At 35.8% G+C, this 13,016-nt stretch overlaps 1 protein-coding gene across 3 annotated transcripts in view; it reads right to left on the bottom strand.

The window, feature by feature from the left end:
• frem2a (FRAS1 related extracellular matrix 2a) overlaps positions 1-13,016 on the bottom strand; it is a 150,294-nt gene that overhangs the window by 86,839 nt on the left and 50,439 nt on the right. For all 3 annotated transcript variants that reach the window (XR_012385919.1, XM_005155380.6, NM_001137657.1), the window contains 2 exon segments: positions 12,016-12,162; positions 4,482-4,712 (listed from right to left, as the gene is read on the bottom strand). Coding sequence is in view for 2 of the 3 variants with exons in the window: in XM_005155380.6 (XP_005155437.2) it covers positions 4,482-4,712; positions 12,016-12,162 (378 nt within the window). In the remaining variant the exon portion in view is untranslated.

The raw sequence follows: 13,016 nt of genomic DNA, 5'->3' as shown, positions 1-13,016 counted from the left end.
AATGTCTTTCAGTGCTTTAAATCTGCTGGTTTCAGACTGCTGAATGACATTTTCTTGAATAGTGGAATTGGCGCGATTATGCATTCACAATGGTATGAACCGATATAGGTATGGTTAAATGATATCTATTATTTTAATTATTAACATTACCATTTAAAATACAGATCAAAGTCAACTTTTTCTCAGATTCAAAGGGATCTCCCCTTACATCTTGTTTTGAGGGGTCCCCAAGCCCCCCAGTATTTCACAACCCTGTTTTTTTCCAGCCAAACTTAAAGAAACAAAACTTTCTCCAAAAGAAAAATATAACAGGAATTACTAAGAAAAAGTTTTAGCTAGGCCTAGGAAACTTTTAGTTGATATCTATCACAGCATTTGTGCATTGAGGTATACTTTTCGATATTCATTATGAACGAAAAGCCATATACAGTATAATTATAGTGCATTATGATGGCTGCTATTTAAAACTTGCCTTCTTAAAATGAGCTCTATCTGGCCTACTATGCGCAATACATTATAGATCGCCTTGTAAATGATGAATGATACTTGTAGATTCTTTTGGTATTATTACAATATAAAAAAAACTCTGGATTGTTTTCATAACATTTCTTTCTGCTATTTCCATTAAAAAGCAGGGGAAGCTGTGGAATTTCCTTTTTTCTAGGAAGAAATAACTTAGAAAAAAGGCTTAAGCAACAAAACTATCTCAGCATTTGGGATTATAGTGAAAAATTTTAATTATCCAGGGACCCTGAGGAGGCTACAAAGACAAAAACACACAAAATAAAACAACGCGAGCCTCCGGTTATTCACGCTGCACATCTAAACACAGCAGTAATTGTGAGAATATGAGATGATGTCGTGATGATGAACAGGCAAATAATTCTGCCGTGGCTCCACCGACAGTGAGAGAAGAGCACATTTTGATCAAAAGACTGACAAAGCCAGATCTTGTTAGAAGAGCCGCTCGAAGATATACAAAAAAAGATTTTTGATCACAGCCTTTCTCTGTTCGGGTGCTCAAAAAAAGTGCAATGACCCCTCGAAATGAACACATATATGAACAGTTTAATTATACAGGAAGCTGGTGAATCAAACCTTTCGCAAACGCAGGTTGACAATTTACATTTATCGACGAGACACTCAAAACACAGACATATCTGTGCTGAGAATTGGAGATGAAAAAAAGGGCCGCCGATATGCGGGGGTGTGAAAAGCTTGCAGGTAGGAAGAGATATAATTGAGGTCCACTGAAAGAAAGAAAGAAAAAAGCATCTGCAATATGGAGATAAAGCCAGTGTTTTTATCTGCAACACTAGAAAAAAAATGGTCATAAATAAAATTGGATGTTTTTAGCAGGTTTTTGTGTTCTGACTCACATCTTCAGAAGATGTAATGTGGGTTTAGTTTATTAAATGGCTGAAACGGAGATGTTTGATTATTTTTGAAGAATTAAATTATGTGTCTGAAAATGGCTATGATCTTGAAATCTTCTCTATTTGTTTGAAAATCCAAGGTACGTTTGATAAAATATACATACACAGATATACAGTAGCGTTCATACGTTTAAGTATAGCATCAAGGGTTCACACTTAGATATGCTTGCCGTTAATAGCAGATTTGGCATGCTGTCCTGGGAGAGAACCCTGAGCTCAGAGGTAATTGAGCCCAAGGCTTCTGCCTGGTCAATAAGCATATAAAGGGGGTCTAAGATCAGGTAGGTCCCTGGAAAAGGGAGGGAAAAAAGGAGATACGGTGGAAGAGGGATTTCTAAAAATGAAGATAGGGCAGTAGAATGAAAACGTTTTAAACTTATAACATTTTGCTGTTTGTTCAAACTAATAATCTAAAATGATCTGAAATAACAAAATTATTGAAATTATTTTGGGACAGCTTAATTTTTCATATTCAATCCCTTTAAATTTGTTAAATCAATCGATTTGTGTTGGGACAACATGTATGAATTGTGTGGAACCCTGCATTTTTTTTTACAGTGTATGCTCTCCAGGGTTGTATTTATTTGATCAAAGAATACACAAAATGTTGTCTTCTCATCTTAAATGTCATTTAAACACCTGGGTTAACAGAATCCAGGGTTATCTTGCTTCACATGCTAGTAACTGACCTAGGGTTAGGAGTTAATCATGTGTATTCATGAACTGATCTTTTACACTTCATTCTTAAACCCTTGGTTGACCTTCTTATTTGCATATTTGCAATGCCAGCATCATTGATTAGAAGAAACCAGCACAAAATCTGCTTGCATAAGCTACTGCATATTAAATTATGCCAACTGGTAAAGTATTAAGATTATCATGAAGAGAAATATGTATATGTCTTCACTTCACTTGTATTGATGTGTTTGCTCTTACTATTTACAGCTATAATACATCTAGAAATTGATGTCTTGTTATTGGGATTTGTAAAAGTACACAGCTCCCCCATTGGAGAAAACCTAATGACTAATGTGCATCATGTCTGCCTCTATAATCAATCATATTACAGGCCAGATGACATTGACTTTTTGCTAGATTTGTGGGACAATATGAAAACTGAATCCTATTTGTTCCAAAACTGTTAATCCAAAATTAATATGTAGTGGCAAACATTAGCTGAAATCATGTTGACAAATTAAATTATAAGAAGTTCTCCCCATACAATCGGTTAGTGAAGCCATTGACATCCATTCAAAACATAATTTAGTGTTGTTTGGTAACATATAAATGTTTTCTTAAAGCACTTTTGCAACAACATACATTAAATGATGCATTTTTACACATTACACGTTATGGAAGTGCAGGTTTAAATGCATAAAATAAGTGGTAACCTTCCCCATATACTCAACATAATGCTATACCCACTTTCTATATTACAAGTGTAAAAAAGGAAAAAGAAAGGAAAAGGCAGTAGTTTGAACCACTAAAAAGGATTACTAAATGGGACATTCCACCAGAAACGTACATTTTCACTTATAAAAAAATATGACAGGGCCTGACTTTAGCTTGTCAGGCTAAAAAAAAAATCATACAAAAACAAGCATAAAATCATACAATTCATTGACGCATCCTTTGTCACTGTCAGCTTCTTCTCCGTCAAATGTTGTCACTTCCGAGTTATAGGCATTAAGGTGTATTGTATTTTAGCATATAAAACTATTAAAGCTGTAGGTTCAGTTGGGCTGAGGACAAGGACAATGGCAGGATTTGTGCGTTTTTATTTTTTATTTATTTTCGTTTTTGTTTCAGGAACTGATAATGTACGTTTCTGGTAGAATGTCCCAATATAACAAGAATGCACATGGTCATGTCAACACATTTCAACTAGCTTTCTATGGGATCTACTTTTCACCAAAAAGTTCATGAAATAATAATAAGTGTAAATTAAATATTTAAAAACGTGTAAAATTATAACAAAAAGTTTTAACACTGCCATTAGATTTTCATTTAAATTATTTCAGGCTTCAGTGTCATCAGTGGTCCTCTGGATGAAAGTGACAGCTGCTCCTATTGCCAGTCAGTAAATTGTAATTCACGGTTATTATTTTTTTGATCCAAGACCACATTGTTATTTATTCTAAAGAGTTTTGTAATTATTTTTTTTTTATTTTTGACCTCAACACTTTTGGAGGGAAATCAATCCCATAGATTTCATTAATTTAAAGCAAGGGTCACCATAATCTTGCCGATTTTTATTCAGGACCCTCCATCTCAAGGTCATTCATCAGAAGGTCAAGTACATGAATTGTTTACTACACATTGAATAACACTGAGTGTTAGGGGTGGGAGATTTGGCAAAAATGCAATCTCGACATATTGAATGAAAACAATATATATTTCTATTTGAAACCACAAAAATTAGAGGTTTCTTTAAATGGCATAACATTTTCAGTTGATAAATTTTTGGTGAACGAAAATTCGGTACATCTCCAGAATCAACACACTTTAAGATTCCGATTGCACAATTCTGCTGTGTGACTGGCTCTTAAATAATATAATATAGAGCAAAACAGTCTAGCGCTTATCATGGTATTGACATTTTATTGCAATTCAATATAAAATCATTTATCAGCCCAACCCTACTGAGTGTGACATGAGAACGTAATCATTGAACATCATCAAAACTGGAGTTTATAAACAACAGCAGAATCCATATTCTGACACTGGCTCTTCAGGACCAAATTTGGTGATCCTTGATTTAATGCAAAAACCAATCATCTCAGAAAGATTTATGCCTATTTTGCCGAGCATGTAAATGTATTGATCTGCTTTCTTTGGTTTAGAACCTTTGGACAAAGTAGACATTTTTCAGAAAGGGTGGAAGATATACACCTTAAACGCAGATGCTTTTTTAACCCAATCAATTATAAAAATGTGTGCTCATTATTAAGTAAAAGTAAAACTGACAATTTCTTATTGCATTAAGCCAATTTTACAGCATGTTTGTGTGCAAACAACTGATTTGTGAACATCTGTTGGACTTACCATCACCTGGATCCACAATCTCAACTGTGGCTACAGCTGGCGCCTCCAAAACGCCCATCACCGGCTCAGTCAGCACAATTTGAAACGTTTCGGACTGCTCGTATTTCCCATCCGAGAGAACTCTGACTTTCCAGGAGGCTGTGGTCTGGCCAGGGTTAAACTGCACCTGCTTCTGCGATTTTCCCAGGAAATCCTTCTCCTTCTCTGCACTGCCATCCAAGGTACCAATCCCTAAAAGAAAAACACAAATACATCACTTTTGACATATTCTTCATATCTCCAGCCACCAGATGTGTCACAACTCATGACTTTGAGAACGATCTACTCAAAGGAGCTTATTATAAAACGTATGAGTGGGGGATTAGCTAAGGTCTGCATTTCCCAGATTTATAAAGATGGAGCACAACAGCGCAGGCGTCTCCACATTATCGATGCCATGCAGAAAGAGACCCGTTTTATAAAGAAGCATAAAAAAAGCCCCTGGGCTGGAAGTGTCTGATGCTTCAAGGCTAGGATGTAGGAACAAAATCAAGGAACATGTTGAACTAAAGTACAGCATGTACACTCAACAAGCTCTCTACTGTAACATTGGCACAAAGCTGTGATGGGATTCCCGCACAGTGGGAAAACCTGCAGTGAACCTGCCTGCGAGCGTTTGATCTCTGATACATCAAGCAGAGACGCTGTCAGGGATCCGTCTGCCAGAACCTCCCAAACAGATGTGAGGATTTAAATCACCTCAGTCTTCCAGATCAATGCTGGGTGATCGCTGATCTTCAATCCATAACACTTAAGATACTACACCATGGCAGAACAAAGACTGTAGATGTAGCGATTCAATTATAAAGATAGATTTTCTAATACGAACCCATTAGAAACATGATAAGCATCAAATGTGTCATGGAATGAAAAATAATCTGGATCGTAAGTTGTAGATATCAAGCAGTCTGATTTAAACAGAGCTTATTTCCACCAAAGAAAAAAAATAAAAGTAAATAAAACTTTTTTATTCTAACAAATAATTATTAACTATATATTATACAATTTTTACTTTTTCGCAGCAAAAATTAACAAATATTGTTTAAATGAGCAAACTTGAGGAGAAAAAACATCTCAGATGCAATCTTGTGAAAAACAAATCTGAATTGTAAGATGAAATCCCAAATCTATAAGTGCAAACATTCAGAATTTTGAAGCATAAACTTAAAGGACTCTATTTAACAATCTAGGTGCAAAGTCTAAAGCGCATGTCGCAAAAGCATTAAGGGCATGCCCGAATCCACTTTTGCTATTTTAAGGCTGGAAAAATATGCCCTGCGCCCTGTTGCATGGTGTAACAGAGTTGTACTTGTTCTCTTAATGTGTTATAGGTGTGTTTTGAGAATAACATGCATTAAACCAATCAAAGACTCATCTCACATTCCATCTTAGAGTCCGTTGTGTCGTGCCATGGCTAATTTTTCTATTTACATGACAGACTTTGTAAGTGGAAAAACTGAACGAGAAATGATAAAACAGCTTGACAGACCATCTGCAGTGTGAGGATAAAGAATGAGCCTCTTTACTTTACTCCTTTACTTTTCTGGATAAGGAAACAGTGTTGTACGTACTCATATTTAATTTTGTTTGTTAAGTGCAAAGATTTGTTTCAAAACTATTTCTAAATTCAGTTCTAATTTCCAGCAAATGAATAAATGAACAATAATAACCAAATGTGGTCAAAAAACTTATATCTAACACAAGTGTCCTATACTGATGCCCTATATAGTGACAGGTACGTTTCCAAAACCTGACAGGTAAACAAATCTAAACTTGTTTTTATTAAAACAAATATAAACATATGCATATAATGAATGATACTGCTAATAATAAAAACATTATACGGAACAATTTTTGTTTCTAATGTTAAGATATTTGCGTATTGCTGTACATTCTGAGTGTATTCAGCAATGTCTAAGCATTTGGACCCGCACAAGTGAATAACTAAATCAATGGTGCAATCTATTTCAGTTTTTTAAAATAGCAATGGGCCAACAATGTGCCTTAACACTTTATAGACCAACACACCTAGTTCACACAAAGCGACGCAAAACGTGAAAACTAGGGTTGCACTGATATGAAAATAGCAACAAATCGTGCCATACATGTTTTGCGCTGTACTGCGCCGTGTGTATGATAGCTCTAAATCTAAGGAAAAATGTTCTAATCTGCAATACATAATCTCACAATTCTGAACAAACAGTCTAAATAAAACTGTAAAATAAAAAAATACAATTATAAGGTAAAGTCAAAATTATAAAATAAATAAAGATAAACTTAAATATAAAAAGCAAATCTGAAAGATACAAAATCAGAATTAGATTTCCCCCCTAATTTCCAGAGAATGTCGTGCATCAGACTTTTTTTTTCTCAGAATTGTACACTTACGGGTTCTTGCAATTCAGTTTTTCAAAAAATCTTTTAAACTTGCAATTGCATGTGTGAAAAATTATGACCCAAAATTTTAAACCAAAAAGTCAGAATTACCTTTATTTACAATTACATTTAAATCCTTTACTGTATTGCTAAACAAACAAAACAAATGCTTCTTTTAAGTATATTTTTTCTTCATTGATTTTTAATAAATTTGGATAAAAAAATTTTAGCATTATATTTTTTAAGTAAATCTCATTACATTTGTCACATGTGAAAACTTATTTGCATATAATTAACATTTCATTAACAGTAATTATTATTTAAAAAGTGGGCTCAGGAGTTAGCACTGTCGCCTAACAGCAAGAAGGTCACTGGTTCAAGTCCCAGCTGGGCTAGTTGGCATTTCTGTGTGAGTTTGCATGTTCTACCTGTGTTTGCATGAGTTTCCCCCAGTTGTTCCAGTTGTTCCACACGCTCTATAGGTGAACTGAAAAAACTAAACTGGCCATAGTGTGTGTGTACGTGTGCGTGAGTGTGTGTGTGTGTCTGTGTGTGAGAATGAGTGTGTATGGGTGTTTCCTAGTACTGGGTTGCAGCTGGAAGGTCATCCGCTATGTAAAACATATGCTGGAATAGTTGGCAGTTCATTCCGCTGTGGCGACCACTGAAATAGAGACTAAGGAAAGCCGAAGGAAATTGAATGAATGAATGTTTTATTTCAATATATAAACACTAAATAATGATATAATAATTCTGTAATTCCAGTACAATTTAGTCACAATTAAGGGGCAACATAAAACTTCTAAAACCAAACCATTCAGTTTGTGAGATGTTCATAAAGCCCCTCAAGTGACCCTAATTTATTTTTTTTTATTTGTAGCACTCAGTATACAACTTCAAAAGGAACAAAAGCCTTCACATGCTCCATCCAACCATACATGTGGAAAAAAATCTTCCAAGAAAGCACGGAAAGACAGAAATTGATTGAAAGATATAAGGCGAGCGCAATAAAAAGAGAAGGAGAGAGAAAGAGAGAGTTCGCTTTCAATTCCATTTCTCTAACAACAGGGGGGACCATTCTGAGCACAACAAGCCTCAGTGAGTGAGACGTGAGGAAGAGGAGAGAAAAGGCCAAGGCAGGCGGCTGTGAAGGAGCAGAAAGCTTTAAGGGGAGGGTGGATATGTTTGGCACAGATCGCAGCTCCAGGGTCTAAAGAGCAAAGAGGCAGATGAAGCCTGATCAGTCACAAACACACACTTCAATGGTTGCCTGATTCACTCTCGCTTACACACTTTCGCCTTTACAGCTGAGAAGTAAATTCTGACATAAGTCTTTTTTTCTCACTAATGTTTGAAACTGGAATACAATGTAAAAAAACGCTTTAACTAATATTTTTTGTCTTATTTCTAGTCCAAATATCAAACAATTCTTAAATCAAGAGGCATTTTCTAGACAAGTGAAACATTGTCAAAATTACCGTATTGTGTTAAGAAAAAAAAAAAAATCTACCAAAATGGTTTTCAAAATAATTTTATGTCAAAAGGAAAAACAAGGTCGTTTCTAAAAACAAGACTATTTTGTTGCTTGTCTTCATATTTTGACTAGATAGGAGTCAAAAAATCTAAGACAAGCATTTTTTGCAGAGTATGTGCTATGTATTTTCTGAGACATAGTGATTTAAATTATTTAATCAGATTTATAACTTATGTAATATAACTTATACTACATAATAAGTTTATAACTTAGTATAACCTGTATTAGTTCATTTTATGTATCCTATCTTTCACATTTGGAGTCATTACCCCTATGCTAAAAACTCTTTTAGATGGGGTGCTAGTGGCTGGGATGAACAAGAAAAGAAACCAAAAAGTCACTTTTTAAAACATCCTTACATCCTTTTTTTTATTTACAATCTCCTCACTGCTGCTTGTCACAGCACTCAAGCGTGTGTTGTTATTCCTGAGGTTGCAAACCCAACCGGAGTCCGTTCACATGTTGCATCTAAAAATATGTGAAAAGCAAGCGGATCCAGTTTCCTTCACCATTTTCAATGGGCTTCGTGCTCATGCTTCTCTGGCGTTTCTCATAACTAGGTAATCATCAACCGTTTTCTCAGAGGATGACAGATGAAAAAACCATTGCTGAGGTTGTGATACAATTTGTGAAGAGAATGAAAAAGCACTGCAGTGTTCGGGTGCTCTGTGTATGTCTGAGTCTGCCATTATTACCTAAATGTGTATATTGCATTTAAAGTGTGATCCCGATTGGTTAGTTGTACTTACATGAATCGCATTGCGCACACAGTATTTTGAAATGTTTTCAACTGGGTGTACCTGGAAACCTAGACCCTTTGTTAATCCAGGGTCGCCACAGCAGAATGAACCGCCAACTTATCCAGCAAGTTTTTACGCAGCGGATGCCCTTCCAGCCACAACCCATCTCTGGGAAACATCCACACACACACACATTCACAAACACACATTTATACACTATGGACAATTTAGCCTACCCAGTTCACCTGCACCGTATGTCTTTGGACTGTGGGGGAAACCGGAGCACCCGGAGGAAACCCACGCAAACACAGGGAGAACATGCAAACTCCACACAGAAACACCAACTGAGCCGAGGCTTGGACCAACGACCCAGCGAGCTTCTTGCTGTGAGGCGACAGCTCTACCTACTGCGCCACTGCTTCCCCCCCACCCACATTTAAATAAAGCTTTAGGTATTCATACCAAACTTTTTTATATTGTTATTGACAATGGTGTTCGGTCAATATCGATACTGTTTTATCTGCCCAGCCATATTTGGAGATTTTTTTAAAAGCAGATTTTTTGAAAAAAAGTCTTCCAGAGCGTGTCCAACAGAGCTAAAATCTTCAGCACTCTTGCTAAAATGCTTAGCTGTGAGTGCTTCTCCAATTGTCAGAGCTTATAACAAATGCAGAATAATCAACATTTGACATAAAATGAAGACTTAGTGCCTCACTACGTTGCTTCTTAGCTCAGTTCAGAAAATAACTCTTTGGTGGACACACACTTGTACTCATCAAGGCTATGTTTAATTGATAAAAGTACAATAAACACAATAATACAGTCAAATATTTCTGAAATTTAAAATACATTTTTTTGTATTTAAATACTTTTTTAAATGTAACTCTCACATGAGTGCATTAAAACACAACAATGGTGTTTAAAACAGCCACTATGCCTGGATTCCTGTTTAAAAAAAATGATCGCTAACTTTCCTCCATTTTGGTCACTCAGATACATGTCATTGCTTATGTTACACATGTCTCCATTACTGGCAAAACATCTAAATGAGTTTAAATTGAACGCCCTAAACCTCTGAGCTCTTTGGAACTATACTGTCAAAATAACATTGCTTTCTGGGACATATAGGTGGTGGAGTGGACATAATGTATGAAGCTGAATGACTCCCATCAAGGGATCTAGGGTATGTCAGCTTCCCTCATTTAACACACTTCCAAATGGCTTTGAGGATTGTTCTAAAAGAACAAGGGAAGAAAAGTTTGCGAGTGCTTGTCTAAAAGTTGACTGGAATGCATCTTATGAGTAATCTACAGTAGAATTATTAAGTAAAAGCAGGAATTATAATGTTTGACTGCTCTGCTGCCCCCTAGAGACAAGGAGCTTCCTTAATTTTCATTTCCCTGTGTTCATCTATAGGTTGTTTTCAATCATGTGGTTCTGGTGACACTTGAAAGTCAGATAAAGGGCAGGAAGTAAAAAATAGTAGACATAGAGGAAAGTCTGTATTTTTGCAATTTTTACCATATTTCAAATGAGATATAAATAGAAAATAATCACATATGTTGTTCATGATCCTCATATCATGAAGAGGGCTCAGTTTTTTACTTAATTTAAATATCTTGCCTGTCATTGAGGCGGTATATACTGTGTAAGCTATCACATTAGTAATAGTCAACATTATATTATTTATTTATTTTTGTAAGGGGGAATGAACTTAATTGAACGTTTTTGTATTCTCCTGGATATTGTATGTGTGGTGATGGTTGTATCTTAGTTTTATATAACACATTAACATGTTTATACACATAGCTAGGCCTGTGTATAACGTTTATTGGTGCTGTCAAACAAATTATCACGTTCAAAAAAAGTTTGTACACATACATGTATTAAATGAATGTTTATTACATGCTGCCTTTTCTTCTGTTTTTCAGCAACTTTCCCCCCTTTAGAGGCAAAAACTTTTGGAAGTCTATAAAAGCTGTTCGGCATTTCTTATTTTGGCAGATTTAAACAATTATAAACCATATAAAACATAAATATTTCGATGTTCTGATAGCGATTCCTATGCAGAAAAATCCCTCCCTGCCCTCAATCGGAATTGTGTTTGTCATCAATGACATCATATGAACACAACCTATAAACTAACTAAATACACTGAACATTCTAACCACAATGGATCCTGTGATAGGACATGTAAAAGGGTTAAAAAAAAACTAATGCTGCAAAATTATCTGCAGCCATTCTGTCATGAAATTCCTGGCACGCTCTGTACACATGAACTACCACACACATAAAAATCCAAGTAAACTTTGGCCTTAATTATTTACACCCCAATATCCCCTCTTTCCTTCAGCCTTTTCTTTCTCATCTCTCTTGCTGCCTTCTGCTTACCGCTTCTTTTTTCAACCCGAACATCCCTCAAAGCCAACACACATCCACAAACCCACAGCCGCATGAACAAAGACCCTTGGTTTCTTGAATACTGACCACATGTGGGGCTGAGCTGAGCAGAGTGCAAGGCAAGATAAGCAGGTGTACGCTTGAAAAAAAAACTGTTCAGACTGTTCTACGGATGTCAGAGAGAGCGAGGGCTTTCATCTTAGACACAAAGAAGCCAAAACCACTTAGAAAAACATCTCTAACAGCTTCCCGTTGATAAGCTTAACTAATAACAGCTCTCTCTGTGAAACACAGACGCTACTGAATGCTAATGATCCCCTGTTAATGCGTGTGCTGGTGACTTCTTGTCAAGTTTAATCAATTCTGGATAACAGCTTGTTTTTGTGGAAATGTGTTAATGAGTGGAAAATGCAGGCAAAGCTAAATTGCATATAAAGATACTCACCAACAAAAGACGTTTCACCCAGGAAACCTCTCCGTCTGAGGGTCACCTCCAGAACTTTGTCGTGCTCATCCACCACATAGTTTGGCTTCTCCAGAGAGATCCAAGACCAGTTCAGATGAAACGGTTGGTTCTTCAGTTTGTTCCCTCCTAAGAACAACAGTAAAAACATACAATGAATTTTACAGCTATCAGAAGTTGAACGCAATATTAAAGGTCTTTTAAAGTGTTTGAAATATTCCATTAAACTTAATTCATCTTTATTTCTATAATGAGTTTACACTGTAGATTGTGTCAAAACAGATCAACATAGACAGTCCAATGTCAGTCAAGTTTTCAGAAACATTAAAACATTAAACATTAAAAGAGGGTGAGACATAGTGCAACTCCTCCCCTTTAAAAAAACAGCCAATAGCGTTTTGTTTTATCAACGCTCTGCCAGTGAGAGTTCTTGAGCTCAAGCACATCAAATGGAAAGCAAATAAGAAGCTTCTTGAAGGGGGCGGGGCATGTCAGATCCTAGACAACATTTGATTGGTTAAGATGAGATGAGAAACTGTAGTATGAATTGACAAGAATAAAACCATTGATCCATTTAGGCAGAAGTGACAAACTACAAGCTTTACCTGTTTATCAGTTTTATATCTTCTAAATGCGGATTTTGTCACTGTTTTGGAACACACTTGCTTATAGTTATCTTAAAAAGTAACAATACTGTTACTTATATCTAAAAAAAACTTTATTTTAATTTCATGGACCTTTAAAATAAGGAATATACTGTATGAAAATAATCTGTATGCTAACATTGGGGTTAGCATTATTCTGCACACAAAATAACTGTAAGAAACATGTACTTTGCATTGGCTCCTGAAAAAAAACCTGTGGCCATCATTCTTATCTTATGGTTTTTTGTTGTTGCTGTTGAGGATTTCTTTCATATAGTCAGTCATTAAGGCTGATTTATACACGGTACATCTACATCAAGTTTGATCGGGGCATAACCA

The sequence above is a fragment of the Danio rerio genome, chromosome 10 (genome assembly GCF_049306965.1).
Source record: "Danio rerio strain Tuebingen ecotype United States chromosome 10, GRCz12tu, whole genome shotgun sequence".
Classification (NCBI taxonomy): Eukaryota; Metazoa; Chordata; class Actinopteri; order Cypriniformes; family Danionidae; genus Danio; species Danio rerio.
This window is presented reverse-complemented; position numbering and strand designations above follow the sequence as displayed.